The sequence below is a fragment of the Puma concolor genome, chromosome B1 (genome assembly GCF_028749965.1).
Source record: "Puma concolor isolate L17-30 chromosome B1, mPumCon1.1.hap2, whole genome shotgun sequence".
NCBI classification, from domain to species: Eukaryota; Metazoa; Chordata; class Mammalia; order Carnivora; family Felidae; genus Puma; species Puma concolor.
In genome coordinates this window covers 51,391,714-51,407,694 of record NC_141670.1, presented here as the reverse complement: position 1 = coordinate 51,407,694, position 15,981 = coordinate 51,391,714, and the positions used below count along the sequence as shown (strand labels likewise).

The following is a 15,981-nucleotide window of genomic DNA, read 5'->3' as shown; positions in this document are numbered from 1 at the left end:
CTAAGAGGAGAGTCAGCTGAGGGTGTGGGGCGGGGGCGGTACGGAGCTCAGAACACTGAGGTTAACAAGTTACAGGAAGTTTCTAACTCCAGGATGAAAAGTGTCATCACGTTAGCTAGGACGCAACAGAAATTACTCAAATCAGATGGCTGCAAGCTATCAGTAGAAGGGAGGAGAGGGAAAAGACAAAAGCAAGGAAGGAATGTGTTCCGTTTTTTGAAAATCAGCAGTTCCTGCCAAGAAGATGCCCAGATACGCGTTTGCCCAATCGCTCCTCACGTGAGCCAGCTTGAGTGGGTTGGAGCTAATGACCTGTGCAGAAGCCCCTGAGTTATCCTGAAGTTACCTTTTAGTTCATTATACTACTAAGACCTCCTCCTGTGGGTGGAGTGTCCTGCCATTTTTTGAACATACATTGTATGCACTACCATACTGACATGCTAGGCATGTGCAATCGAACCGAAGTGCCTAATTAATAAAATATGTGTAAGTTCCTTATGTATATGTTAGCTCCCTGCCCCCATTCCCAATACACCAAATAAAAGCTTCCTGTGCTAACCCCATGGGGAGAAAGTACTTTGAGAGCTATGACTCTGTCTCCTTACTTATAACAATAAAAAGTTCTCTGCTTTCAACACTTCTTTGGGTTGTGTTCAACTTGATGCAGCCAAAGTGCAACTGAACTTGCCTTGAGTTCAGTTACAATCGCACCAATCACATAGTCACTGTTATTTCCTATGCAGTGGTAGTATGAAATTTGAGGTTTAAACAGATGTCTAATAGCGGTGCTCATGGTAAACTGAGAAGGATAAAGGCAGAGACCAAGGAAAGTGTGATGGTTATTTTATGTGTCAACTTGACCTGGCTAAGGGATACCCAGATGATGAGTAAAATCTTCTTTATGGGTGTGTCTGATGCTCTCAAACTGGGAATTTATGATGGAAAAGAGACGAAAGAATAGGATAAAGGCCCCACGACTTTCACTCATCATGCATTTACACTCTGAACCCATCTTTTGCAGAATTCAGTCTCTCATACTTCATCAGAGTTCGAAGATTTTGGCTGGCACAAGATGACAGGGTCGGCCAGCTGCTGTGGCATGGGAAGGGATCCGGCCATCTGCCGGGTTGGCAGGACACTGGGGTCTATGAAGGGGCAGACCAAGCCTAGCAAAGAGACCTCCACTCTGGTCCTTGCTGAAGGCCTGGAGGCCTCTGGCACTCTTGGGGCCCATGTCACAAACTGATGTCTCCTCACCCAACTAGCTCCCCATTCCTTGCCTCAGCTGTCCTCACTCTCCTCCCCTCCCCAGAGCATCTTTCCCAACCATTGCTGCAGATTCCTAACAAATCCCAGCTTAGAGATTTAAAGATGAGGGGGCTCCTCATCATTTATCCTGGCAAGTAGAAGAGTTTACTACTGGTCACAAGAATGATTGGTAAGACAGTCTGAAATCAGCCCAAGTCTATCACCACTAGTGAAAAAATTATTTAGAGTATATACCACAGGGACAAAAGATCAGCTATGTTAGCTTCTCTGTGTCATCCTGGTCACACAATGTTCACACAAAAAGACCACCTTTAGCCAACATTAACCATACTTTACCTGATATCCACACACCATAACTGAGTGCCTGATGTGGGTAGTGTCCTCTGTGAACCGTTACGGACTAAGGAATAAAACAGGATCAACCATGGCCAGTGCCTCCCTTTAAGGAGTGAAACATGGCTCCTCCCTCTGGACAGCCTTCTTTTTTGTTGTTGTTTTTAAGTTTATTTTTGAGTGAAAGCGAGAGAGAGTGGGGAAGGGGCACAGAGAGAAGGGGACAGAGGATCTGAAGCGGGCTCTGCACTGACAATAGAGAGCCCACTATGGGACTTGAACCCACAAACTGCAAGACCATGACCTGAGCCAAAGTTGGACTTAACCAACTGAGCCACCCAAGCACCCCAGAACAGCCATCTTTCGAGGTAGCTCTCCCTCATATGAGGAGAAAAGATATTGATTTAACAACCTGGGTAGTAGAACAGTATCTAAGTAACAATGTGAAATCCAAGAGGAGGATTCATGAAATAGTGCATAATTATCTGCCCAGAAGAAAAGAAAGGGATCACTTAGGTTGTAAAGAAAAGGGAACCAGGGCAAGTTTTGAGGAAGAGGTAGCATAAGGATATATGGAAAACAATATTTCACCTGGGCAAGCATTTAACAAACATTTAATGAATGGCTAAATGAAAACACTGGTATATGAAACCCACTTGGGTAGAATCACATGAGCAGCTCGAAAGACAAAACACTGAAACACATGTTAGCCAGAGGCAAGGTGGGAAGAAAGGCTGGGACAGTAAGGATCAGATCAGGAGAGGTATGGAATGCCCTTATGCCAGGGACTTCAGGGAAACACGGAGGGTTCTGAAACAGAGGGTAAAATAAAGAGCTGTAGACAAGATGCAAAGAGGAGAAATAATAGCTCTGTGTCCTACAATTTAGAAATTAATCACACATTGGGGAAAATTTTTCTAAAAGGAAAATTGTTTTCTATCATTTTCTTTTAAAAGTCTATGTACATCACTCAAAATAAAAGAAATACACATAATGCCTTCTACATAATAGTGGAAGGAATTTGTCCCCAAAGATCTTTTCTTTGTATAAATGATGCCACCACAATTGATGCTTCAATAAAAATGAATATTTATGAAATGTAAAATGACTTGGATTAACTTATTCCAATTTCACCGTCTAAATTTAGATTTTTAAATCACGCCAAAATGTAGATTTTGATTACAAAAGCAAGTTGGGAAGGAAAAGAAAAAAAAAAAAAAAAAGACTTACTTGACAAGAAAAAGAGAGCAAAATTTAAAAAACAGAATTTGAAATAGGGATGACAAAAGATGACAGAAAGGTGGTCAATTAAACTAAAAACCGCAGAAAAGGATCATCCTCATAGCAGAGTTCTTTAACTCAATAATGCAGTCACTTATCAAGAATCAAGTTACACGAAAGCCTGAAGGAAAATCTCCCACTTGTGTGTCCCATCCATCTTCAGCTCACTGCACAGCCCTCTCCCCAGCTTTTACTTTCTTAGCTATCCTTTCAAAGTTTCTTTGTGCATACATCTTATTATTTTCCTCCCTGTTCACACAAAAATTAGCATACCATACAACACTGTTCTGACCTTGCTTTTCTCACTTAACGCTATATCTTGGCAATCGCTCCACACCCATTCATATAGATTTTCCACGTTCTTTTTTACAGCTGCATATTCCATTGTGAAGACGAACCACAATTTATTTAACTAGCCCCTATTGATGGGCATTTGGGTTGTTTCCAATCTTTGGCTACTGCAAACAAAGCTGCAGTGAATAACCTGGTATAGTCATCATTTGGCATGTGTGCAAGTGTATCTGTAGGATAAATTCCCAGAATTGAATTCCTGGGTCAAAAGGTATATGCATTTAAATTTTTTACAGATATTGCCAAATTGCCTTCTGTAAGAGTTGAGCCAATTTACACTCTCGCCAGCAATGTACAAGAGTGCCTTTTTCCTTAAGGATTTACCAACAGAGTGTACCATCAAAGTTCTGGATTTTTGCCAATCTGAAAAATGAAAAATGGTGTTTGCATTCTCCTCATTATGAGAGAAGTTGCTCACTCTTTTATATGTTTAAGAGCCAATTGTACCTCCTTTTCTATAAACTATCTGTTCATAACCTCCGCCTATTTTTATAATGGATGTTGGTGTTTTCTTATTAATTTCTAGGAGCTTCTTACATATTAGGGAGAATAGTCCTTCTCTTATAAGTTGCAAATATTTACCCCAGTCTTTCTTTTGAATTTGTTTACGGTAATTTTTGCCATGAGAAGATCTTTATTTTGATGTGATCTAATTTATCAATTTCTTAAGTCTTCTGATTTTCAAGTCATAGTTAGAAAGGCTTTCCTTACCCCAAGATTATAAAGGTATTTTATAGGAATTCTCCTTTTCTAACATTTACTTGTTTCATTTCTTTTTAAATTTTTATTTATTTTTGAGACAGAAAGAGACAGAGCATGAGCAGGGGAGGGGCAGAGAGAGAGGGAGACACAGAATCGGAAGCAGGCTCCAGGCTCTGAGCTGTCAGCACAGAGCCCAACGCGGGGCTCGAACTCACAGACTGTGAGATCATGACCTGAGCTGAAGTCGGACACTTACCAACTGAGCCACCCGGGCACCCCTGTTTCATTTTTACATGTAACTAAATGGAGAAACAGTAGAGTAGATAACATCACAAACTCTAGAGCCAAACCGCCCACATTCTTGTTCCAGATCCACCATTTATTAGCTATGTGACCTGGGATAAGTCACCTATCTCTATGGGCCTGTTTCCAGATCAACAAATGAGGATAATAATAATTACCACACGGTGGGGGGAGGGGGGTTATTGTGAGGATTAAATGTCTTGGTAAAAGTAATTACTAGAGTGTCTGACATACAGTAAGCACTCAATAAGCATGAGCTATTATCAAATATCTCTTTAAAACTTATCCTGGTTTAAGATGTGAAATAAAGATCCAACTTTCTTTTTCCATATGGCTACCCAGTTGTCCCATAGCCATTTTTTGAATATTCCATCTTTTTACCACTGATTTAAGATATCTCCTTTATGATATACTACATCCCCATAGGTATTTAAGAATTTCTCATCTTTCTATTCTGCTCCATTGACCTATCTATTCATGGACAAGTATCACACTGACTTAATTATTGAACTTTATTTTTACTATATGGTAGGGCTAGTTGCCCCTCTTTGCTCTTCTTTAACAGTTACTGTAACTCTTCCTGTTTATTTTTCCCTATGAATTTTTATTAATTTTTTTTAAGTAGGCTTCACACCGAGCACAGAACCCCCACACTGGGCTTGAACTCAGGACCCTCAGCTCTTGCTACGTTTATTCATAAATTTTAACTTTTTTGGTTGCTATTATAAATGTTTTCTTCCATATATTTTCTAACAAGTTGTTTACACAGAGTAAAACTCTTGGTTGTTGTCTAGTATATATCCTGATACCATACTATTAATTCTCTTAGATTTTCCAGGTATATAATCTCATCATCTGCAAGTTAGTGTCCATTTTACCTTTTCTTTTCCAATTTGTACATTTCTAATTGCCTTCTCCTATATAAATGCATTAGCTACCACTTACAAAACAATGCTAAATAATAACACCAATCACCCAGAGTAGGTCTAGTCATGCTTTAACCCACTTTAGGCAGCCTTGGAAAAGTTGCACAGTAAAGAAGTTTGAAGATGTGAATCTCACCTATTAGGCCACAGTAGTAGCCTATAAAAAGATGAAAATTTTCTCAACTTCAAAAAAAATTACAATAATCCAATTAAAAATTGGGTACAAGACATGAACAGACTTTTCTCCAAAGAAGGCATACAGATGGCAACAGACACATGGAAAAATGCTCAACATCACTCATCATCAGGGAAATGCAAATCAAAATTGCAATGAGATATCACCTCACATCTGTTAGAATGGCTAAAATCAAAAACACAAGAAACAAGTGTTGGTGAGGATGTGGTGAAAAAGGAACCCTCAAGTACTGTTGATAGAAATGCAAACTGGTACAGCTACTAGAGAAAACAGTATGGAGATCCCTCAAAAAATTAAAAATAGAATTACCATATTATCCAGTAACTCTACTACCAGGTATTTATCCAAAGAAAACAAAAACACTAATTCAAAAAGATATATGCAGTCCTCTGTTTATTGCAGCATTATTTATAATAGCCAAATTATGGAACCAATCCAAGTATCCATCAATAGGTGAATGGATAAAGAGGATGTGGTTTTATATATATATACACATATACACAACGGAATAGTATTCAACCACAAAAAGAATGAGATCAAGGAACCTGGGTGGCTCAGTTGGTTAGGCATCTGACTTGTGATTTCAGCTTAGGTCACGATCTCAGGGTTTGTGGGATCAAGTCCCACATCGGACTCCATGCTGACAGCACAGAGCCTGCTTCGGATTCTCTCTCCCCCCACCCTCTCTGCCCCTCCCCCACTCATATTTTCTCTCTCTCTCTCTCTCTCTCTCAAAATAAATAAACTTAAAAAAAAAGAAAATTTAAAAAATGAATGAGATCTTGCCATTTGCAACAACATGGATGGATCTAGAGAGTATAGTGCTAAGTGAAGTAAGTCAAGGAAAGGTAAATACCTTTCACTAATATGTGGAATTTAAGAAACAAAACAAAATAAGAGACAAATCAAAAAACAGTCTTAAATATAAAGAACAAACTGATGGTTACCAGAGAGAAGGTGGGCGGGGGAGATAAAATAGGTGAAGGCAATTAAGATGAGCGCTGAGTGAAGTACTAAATTATTGAGTCACTATATTGTACACCTGAAACTAATATAATACTAGATGTTAACTGCACTAGAATTAAAATAAATTTTAAATAAAAAATTTTTAAACATGAAAATTTTCTTAACACAAAAAGTTAAGATTAAAGCTAAGATAGGGATGCCTGGGTGGCTCAGTTGGGTGGCTCAGTTGGTTAAGCATCTGACTTCAGCTCAGGTCATAATCTCACGGTCCATGAGTTTGAGCCCCGCACCAAGCTCTGTGCTGACAGCTCAGAGCCTGGAGCCTGCTTCAGAATCTGTGTCCCCCTGCGCTCTCTCTGCCCCTCCCCTGCTCGTGCTCTGTCTTGCTCTGTCTCTCAAAAATAAATAAAATGTTAAAAAAAAATTTTATAGAGATTAAAGCTAACATGATAACCTTAACAACAAAAGCATTTAGTAATGGGGCATACCAGCTACTAGGCTGAGCAAGAGTGGACCATCTCCACATTTTCCCCTGGTTAAGACTTCAGTGGGAATTTCTATGTTTCTTCATTAAGCATGATGTTGGCCTTTGAGCAGAAATAGATTTATTATATCATGTTATGGAAGTAGCCATCTCTGTTATTATCAAGAATAGTTGTTAAAGGTAGTCAAATGACTTTTCAGCATCCAGATGACAGGTATATCATTTTTCTTCATAGATCAATTAAATGATGAATTATATTAATAGATTTCCTAATACTGACCCATCCTTACATTCTGGAACTAACTCCCATTGCTGGGCTCTGTTCACTCATATTTATTTAGCAGTTTTTCATCAATATTCATAAGTGGGACAGGTCTGCAGTTTTCTTTTTTTGTGCAATCTTTATCAGGTTTGGTTTTAATATTATACTTACTGCTTAAAAAGAATCTGACAATTCTTTTAGTTTAAATACTATTGGAATTACCTGCTCTTTAAATATTTAGTAGAAGTGTCAGTGTAAAACTGTCTGAACATGATGCTTTGAGAGGAGGCAACTCTGACAACTTCATTTCTGCTAGAAAAATCATTGTGCTTAGATTTCCTAAATGTTTCTGGTTTCAGTTTGGGTCAGTTATATTTTCCTAAAAATTATCTATTCCATCCAAGTTTTCAAATTTATTTTCAAAGAGTTAAACAAACAGTCTCTCATGAGTCTTTAAATTTTCAATTTCTATTACTCCCCCCTTTCAGTTGTTAATTTTGTATATTTGTACTTTCTCCCTTTTTTCTTTATTAGACAGCTACAGCTCATAAATGTCATTGTCATAGTTCAACTGTTTTTCAAAGAGGCGCCTTTTGGACTATTCATATTGTTCTACTGTTTTTCTATTTATATTTAAAGTTTTTAAAAGAGGACACCATGGGCAGATGTTCTACATCTCTTCCTCTCTCCAAAAAAAAAACCACAGTAATATAGTGAAGACTATAGAACAGTGTTCACCTAGGGGCGCCTGGGTGGCGCAGTCGGTTAAGCGTCCGACTTCAGCCAGGTCACGATCTCGCGGTCCGTGAGTTCGAGCCCCGCGTCAGGCTCTGGGCTGATGGCTCAGAGCCTGGAGCCTGTTTCCGATTCTGTGTCTCCCTCTCTCTCTGCCCCTCCCCCGTTCATGCTCTGTCTCTCTCTGTCCCCAAAAAAATAAATAAACGTTGAAAAAAAAAATTTAAAAAAAAAAAAAAAAAAAAGAACAGTGTTCACCTAGTGAACACTAAGAATATAAAGGCAAGAAAGTAGAGATCACATAGGAGCTGTCAATGTTATCCTGAATGATATCTCCAAATCCCAAACATCTGATCAAAAAAACAGATTAGCAATATCTCCAATAGGCAAAACAAACCAAAAACAAAGTGCCATTAAAAAAAAAAAAAAAAAAAAAAACCTGGGCTTTTAGAGTAATTAATTCACTGGAAATAAGATTAGTTCTAACTATAATAAATTCACATTTTAACAACATAGGAGACACTCTGAGGTTTTAATTATAAGCCTTCCACCTCTGCCTGTCTCTAGCAATTAATTGCCCACCATTTCAGTTCAACAAGCATGAATTCCACTTTTCCCCAAAGTTCTCTGAGTATTGCTGTCTAGTCAGGCACTAAAACAGAGAGAGACTGCCTCCACATAGAAGATCAGACAAACTGCTTACATGCCCTGCCAGCCAGCCAGTGCTGTCCAGGACCCACCACTAATCTGAACAGAGTGTGCTTCAAATGAGGCAGTCCAGTCCAAGTTTAGTTGTAACCAATCACCCAAAATAGGACGACTCATGTTTTGATCCACTACAGGTCGCCTGGGAGAAACTAAGCATTAAAGAAGTTTGAAGGATTGAATCTTAACCTTCTTGCAAAGTAGAAATCTACTATTAGGCCACAGTTTATTAAAAAAAAAAAAAAGTGTTAAGTTTCCCTACGAATATCAAAAAAAGGTAGGATTAAGGCTAAGATGTAACTCTTCACACGAAAAATATTTGGTAATAGTGCACAAAGACAGAGCCCAGTACTAAGCTGAACCAAAGACACTAAATAAGACTTATCTTCTAAAATCAAAAGGTGATGCTTTTATCACAGAAATTTTGAGAGTCAGGGCACTAACAGACACAGAAACAACCAAGAGAAGTGAAGGGCTGTTAAACAGATTGGAGGCTGGGGTAGAGATGAATTGGACTTTCAAAACAATATTATTAAATCCATAAGCTTCAAGCTTACAGCCACCAAAACCTACCAAGGAAGTAATACTATCCTGCCCATTTCTGGAGCCAATCCGAGAACCTTCAACAATCTGTCAAAGCAGGAGTTGTACAAGAAGTGGGGATTGGACCGGCTGCAATCTAAAACTGAAATATTAGGCGGGGGAAAGAGTTACAACAGCAAAGCAATAAGGACATATGCACTGCATATACATATGCATTGTAGCCTTAGCCCTACACCCAAAAAAAGCAGTTCACTGGTCTAGATACAGAGGTATATGCATGATTATATAAAAAGACAAGATGAAGAGCCTGGAACAGAACCAGGCCCTGAGGTTTTCTGTTAGATTTATTAGGTGGATATGACAAATAAATCATTGGCTCATTTCCATCATGTTGGTTAATCTTTTACCAAAAGTGTCATTTATGTACCAGGTAATTGATTGGGAACACTTTGGTTAGGATTAAGCAGAACTAAATTTTGGTCAAAGCTAATCTTGAACCAGTTTGGAGCTCTGAACAAGATGTTTGTGTTCATTTGTTTGTTTTTTAGATTTCTGGGAGGGCATACCAAAACACCCATAGTGTGTAAAGAGTAAGTTCAGGACAAGCTGAGGATGTGCAACATTGAAAAAGCACTGCCTTTAAGTATCCATTTATGAATACTGGTTTGTAAAAAAAATTATAATTTATTTTTAAAAATAAAATTGTAAAAAAAATTGTAAATTGTAAAAAATATTACTTTTTAAATAAAAGTTTAAAATTAATTCTCTGAGCCAAAAAACAAACAAATTTTTAGGGCTGGCTATGAGTTGGGGTTGAAATGAGGGAAGCCTAAGAAGTAGAACTGCTAATGTAGATGGAGAAACAAGTCACACAGTGTCAGTTTCCAAATTGCCTCAAATCCAAAAAAACTCTACCTCTCCCCCTCTCATACTGATTAGTGTGTACTATACGCAGAGCCTCGCTGTGACCTCCTCCTATATATACCCAATAATTCTTTAAGGAAAAGAAAAACAGAATTCCTAAAAATTTTTAAATGCAGGATTTATCTTGGCATTGAGCCATATGTAGAGGACTAATCACCCTTTAATCCTTCAACAACTCTTAAGACAGTGGTTTACAAACTATGACGTGTTTGTTTAAAGTACAAATTGCCAGGGCCACACTCTGAGAAGCACTGCACCAAGGTAATTCTACTTAAAGTATGGTCCCCTTCTGCAACAGAAAATGAGGCTTAAGCTTTACGAAAAGAACCTTTAGTTTAACATTACTGGGCACCCAAGCATTTTTCTAACTTTTTTCTTCTTACTGTATTTTCCAAAAGTATTGGTATGAGATTGGAAAATGTTTAACTTTGTAAGGCACAGCTCTAAAGCAGACACCTACGCACTACTGAGTCAAACACGAGCAGACCCGCGAGGACGGGGCTAGGGGCAGCTCCCGCCAATTAGGAGAAACCGGGCAGTCATGGAGAATAACAGAAGCCCGAGGGTAATTCTTGCAACCAGTACAGTGGACTGAGATACAATTTCAAAACTGCAATTTTCATCATTCTGTATCATTCCATTGCTTCTAGTGACAACACGGCACCATCGCTGCAAGTGGCCACTATTCCAGCGAACCGTGCACAAAAGAGGAGGCACAGAAGCCGGCACTGAGGGCACACGCACCTGTGAGCAAGATCGGAAATCGGGTCAGCGCTTTTCCTACCCAAAGTTGGGAGCCACCGGGGTATTTGCACTCTAGGTGAGTTTTACCAACATACTAGATTCCATCAACGTGCTACATGCTGTTTAAGAGAGTGAGAAGCCAAACAAAGAAAGAGGACCGAAGACCCCTCCGCCCCCCACCCCCAGCGAAGCCTCTTCGCGCTTGCGCAGACCCCAACCTAGCTAATCCGCCCGAAGCCGGCCCTCCGCTCTCTTCCGGGAGGGCGGAGGACGCGCAGCCACAGGGCGCTGACGCGCATGCGCAGCGACGAAGCCCGTGCTTTCTGCGCGTGCCTGAGTCCTTACCCGCGACGGGGATCGGCTCCTTCCGGCCCGGCAATGCCTCCTGGGGGCTGACGATCTTAGAGGCGGAGTCGCCCATTCTCGGGACAGGAAAGAGGCTGTGGAAAAGCTGGCTAGCTCTCCTGGTGGCCAAGAGCATGGGCGGGCCGCTGGCCGACGGGCGGAACGGCGCGGTCGAGAGCGGAGCGGCTGCTGCGGAGTGGGCGGCTGGCGCCCGGCAGTGGGACCGGCGTGCACTGGGCCGCGCTGCAGGCAGGGGGTCCGCCGAGGCCGCTTGCGCTGCGGGTTGTGGCCGCTGCCGACCCGGAATCAAGGTTACCTAAGGCTCTGGCCGAAGGGCTGTAACTGAGGGCGTGTTCCGCCCGGGGGTAGGGGGTGGGGTAGGCGTCTGCGGGGGGCCTGGTCCTAGGAGGCCATCAGCTAGTGTTTCTGGTTCGGCTTCGGCTTCAGTACAAACTTCCCGGGGAGAGAACACATGTACTAATTGAGATACGAAGTACGTGAAGCGGCATAGGTCAAAAACAAATAATGCCTAGCCTTTGATTTTAAAGTTCGTTCCCTCCTTAAAAACCTTAGCAGTTGTTCAGTATGCCCAATAAGGCATAAGACGACCTACTTTACAGGCAACGAGGACGTATGTGTATTTCCACTGGAGCCATTGTAATGGTAAATTATCAAAAAGATGAGGATCCAAAATAAAAACTAAGCACAACTTTCAAAAAGCTCAGTATAGGGAAGATAATTCAAAATAATGTTTTATGTATATACACACATACATATACATTGATAAGCCCATTTTGCGAGGAAGAAAATAGAGAAGCTCGGCGCTAATACCACCATTAACGCAGTTTGCGTGAACTTAATGCTGCTGTTGGATCATTCTTGTTTCTCAAATCGTGGGAGATAACATTTGTTTCTTTGACAAATTTTCAACCCAAAAAATAAGGTGGGTGAAGCCAGATGGGTGACTTGGGAGTTACATATGTGAAATTTTGGTTTCACACAAATGTTCTGCCAGAATGGGCAGATAGTCTCACTAGGGAAGGAACTTCAGATTAGCACTCACAGAAATGAGAAGGCTTTGACTTGACCTCCCCTGTGAGTGAGTTACCTTTTTGTTTTAATGTGGTCTGGACTGAAACAAGGACAGGAGAACTGGCCCTACAGTATTGTAGAATAAAGCCAGACATGTAACATTAAGCTTAAATTCTTTAGTTTGTAATTTAGATTTCGTCTGGGCAATTTGCCTCAGTTTTTACTTTTGTTTATCCTATGAGATTATACAAAGTAGTTTCTACAGGCCTCCTGAAATACTCCAAGGTAATCCCTTCCATGTTTGGTCACTGCTAAGCACTTGAAAAATTAAGATCACTTTTCTGTCAGAGGAAATATTTTGTGTATGTGTATTTTTTCAATTATTGCCTTTTAATACATACTGAGTTTCTGTTTTTATGTCTTGTGGTTGATTGTGTGAAATTAAACATTAGAAATAAACCAAGAACTGAAGAGTTTTTCATGTTGCAAAGTACTTATATAATGTTAAGTTAAAAAGCACTGCAGAGCTACAGTATGTGTATATGTACTACGTAGTACATACAAAAATGCATATACTTCCACTTGTTATACCCGCAAAGGAAAGACTAGAAAAAAATTTAATGATTGTAGATTTGTTGTTGTTCAAGGTAATGGTCTGCTGATTGTCACTTTCTTAAAATGGTCTGTATTGTTACAGTGTTCTCAAGTGTTCCAATGCCTGATACTTAAATTACAAAAAAATATTTTTAAAGGAAAAATACCTTGATTTATTTCAAAGCTTTCTCCCTCCCATAAAGCAGGGGCTTCTTATCTCATTTACCAGAATAGTTGCAAGAAAAGTTACACGCAGGGAGGTTGGTTGGTTGGTTGGTTGGTTGGTTGGTTGGTTGGTTGGTTGGTTGGAGGAGAAAATTAAAAATTCCTGCCTTCAGTGATGCCATTTTCACCACTAGGACTTCCTTTTCTTCAGACTCTCCTAATCCCTTCTGAGCTCCACACTTTTTTTTTGTCCATGTTGGGCACACACTGCTTTAATTTGTTTTTGTTTTTGTGTGTGTGTGTGTGTGATTATGCACTGGTTTTCCAACAATTCTAACCATGTATGTTCTTAGGCTGCAGCCTAAGCATCCTTTTTGATAAGACAAAGACTCAAAATACAGCAGTTTAAACAAAATAGAAGTTTATTTCTCTTTTACATACAATCTAGTAAGTAACTAGTAGTTAAGTACTGACAGGACCATGTATTTTCTTCTATCTCATACTGAATTAGCTTACATTAGTGCCCAGTGGTTAGTATTGGTTTAATTGGGCCAAAATCCTGATTTAGATTAACAAAAGTTTATTTCCCATATGTTTAAGAACAGCTCTGCCTTGACCCTTGGAGACAAGAATACTTAATACTCTATCCCAAATCTAGGCCTAGGTTTTAGTTGGGATATAGATTAGGTTGCTTTAACAGAGACCTGAAAATATTGTATCTGAAATAAGATAGGTTTTTTAATTAAAGCATAGTTGACACAATATTACATTCATTTCAGATCTACAATCTAGTGATTAAACAAATCTATAGTTATTCTCTTCACAAATGTAGTTATCATCTGTCACCATACAATGTTATGACAATACCATTGACTATATTCCCCATGTTGTGACTTATTCATTCCATACCTAGAAGCCTATATCTCCCACTCCCCTTTACCCATTTTACCCATCCCCACCTGCTTCCCCTCAAAACCATCAGTTTGTTCTGTGTATTTATGGGTCTGAAACAAGACAACAGTTTTAGGGTTTTTCTGTCACATACTGGTCCAGAGGTAAGTGGTCCAGGACTAGTAGGGCAGTGCTGCTATCCTACATAATCTCCATCATATCTATCTTTTTTTTTTTTTTAATGTTTATTTTTGAGAGAGAGAGAGTGCACAAATGGGGGAGGGACAGAGGAAGACAGAATCTGAAGCAGGCTCCAGGCTCTGAGCTGTCAGCACAGAGCCAAGTGTGGGGCTTGAACTCACGGACCCTTGAGATCATGACTTGAGCCAAAGTCGGACACTTAACTGAGCCACTCAGGCACCCCCATTATATATGTATCTTTTTTTAAAAAAACATTTATTTTCGAGAGACCGAGTGTGAGTGTGGGAGGGGCAAAGAGAGAGACAGAATCCAAAGCAGGCTTCAGGCTCTGAGATGTCAGCACAGAGCCCAATGCAGGACTTGAACTCACGAACCGTGATGATTATGACCTGAGCAAAAGTCAAGATGCTTAACTGACTGAGCCAGGCGCCCCTATCATATCTGTATCTTAACCCAGCAAAAAGGAAAGAGGTGTACATCTCAGTAGTCCTGGGGATGTGTCCCAGAAGTAGCACTTGTTTCTACTTATTCCATTGACCTGATTTAAGACATGGCCACATATAACTGGAAGGTGGGAAATAAAATTCTCTAGCTGGGCAATCATGGATACCGCTAATAATTAGCAGTTCTAGTAATAAAGGAAGAAGGTGAGAATGTACATTGGCGGACAACTCCATCACAGTCCACTTTTCTGACCATCTAAATATTTATATATGCCCCTCTTCTAACATAGAACACACCGTATTCCAAAGGGAGAAAAGCCTAAGTTCCAACAGTATTTGAATCCAGCTCTAAGTCCATGATCTGGAGATGATGTAAAGTCCTTTACAAGTTTGGATGTAATTCCTTATGACACAGTGATCTATTTGCTAAAAGATGAGGTATCTGCTCCCCACTCCCACATTGTCCCTCACACACCTGGTGAGGTAGGAATATGGAAAACCATTTGGGGAAAAAAAAAAATGGTCGTGGAAAAAGTAATCACTGGTCTGCAGCCTACCAAAATGTTGCAAAAGGGAAACTTCAAAGACTGCCCAAGAAGTCAAGTAAATTCTTAGACCCCATTTCTGCTTTCCAGAAGGAACTCTCCTGCTTGTTGCATTTGAAGTTACTGGCTTTACCTCTGGGAGGTTCTTATTCATGATCCTCCGTGATTGCATTTAAAGGGTATATTGAAAAGTATGCCCTCCTAGGAGGCGACACATCTTTTTGTGCCCGGTTTCTTACTGGTGCAATTTTTTAGGGACTATGCATTACTTCAGGGTCAAATATACACAGGTATCAGCAAGCTAGACTTGTAGCTTTTTTGTCAATTCCATTTGAAAAAATACAGGATATATTTCTGGTTTATTCCTTTTACAATTCCTTGTACAAATAACCACAGCTAAAGATCTCAGCTAGTCATATTTCTTATGCCTAATTACTCTTCATTTTTATTTACTAGGCTCTGTTTGTCCCATCTATCCTGTATCTATTAACTTAATTACAGTGCCCTTGCAGCCAGCAAAAACAGCAGGTTTGGTTGGAAAGGCAATCCCCTTAATATGATCTTCACCGCTTGCCTCCCATGCTTGGCTTCCATCATCTGGCAGACAACACTTTGCTAATGGCCCTTGAGAAGGGCTTTGGGTTGCAGTTTTATCTTCTGCTATTGGGAGTATAATAGCTTTTGGCTTAATCAAAACTAGAAGGCCCTAAATAACCACCCTCAGTCAATTTGTATTGCAGGCTACAGACAGAGAATTCCAGTCCTAGCAGAGTTTTGTTTCCTTTCATCTCTGTTAACAAAATGGCTAGCATCTACCTGAGTCCATCTTTCTCAAAGGACTTTGCTGAAGGAGGCAGGCAATAGCCAATACTCTCTCATTGGTCGGAGAATCATCCTTCTGACCATTTTCCCTAAAGTTACAGATTCAAAGAGCATGTGGTCTGCCTTCCAAGGTATTGAGTTGACAGTTTTATCAAATGTTTTGTGGCAGCATAAAAAGGAACGCCAGCTCTTCAGCCTGTAATATCTGTGTCGTTGTCT

General features: G+C 40.0%; 1 protein-coding gene across 2 annotated transcripts in view; it reads right to left on the bottom strand.

The window, feature by feature from the left end:
• MSRA (methionine sulfoxide reductase A) overlaps positions 1-11,500 on the bottom strand; it is a 462,984-nt gene extending 451,484 nt beyond the window's left edge. Inside the window, exon 1 of one of the 2 annotated variants that reach the window (XM_086703799.1) lies at positions 11,070-11,500. In XM_086703799.1, the coding sequence (XP_086559925.1) occupies positions 11,070-11,205 (136 nt within the window). In that variant the 5' untranslated portion in view covers positions 11,206-11,500. The remainder of the gene's footprint in view (positions 1-11,069) is intronic. The other variant, XM_025921718.2, reaches the window with a different exon arrangement.
• Positions 11,501-15,981: the final 4,481 nt, after the last annotated feature.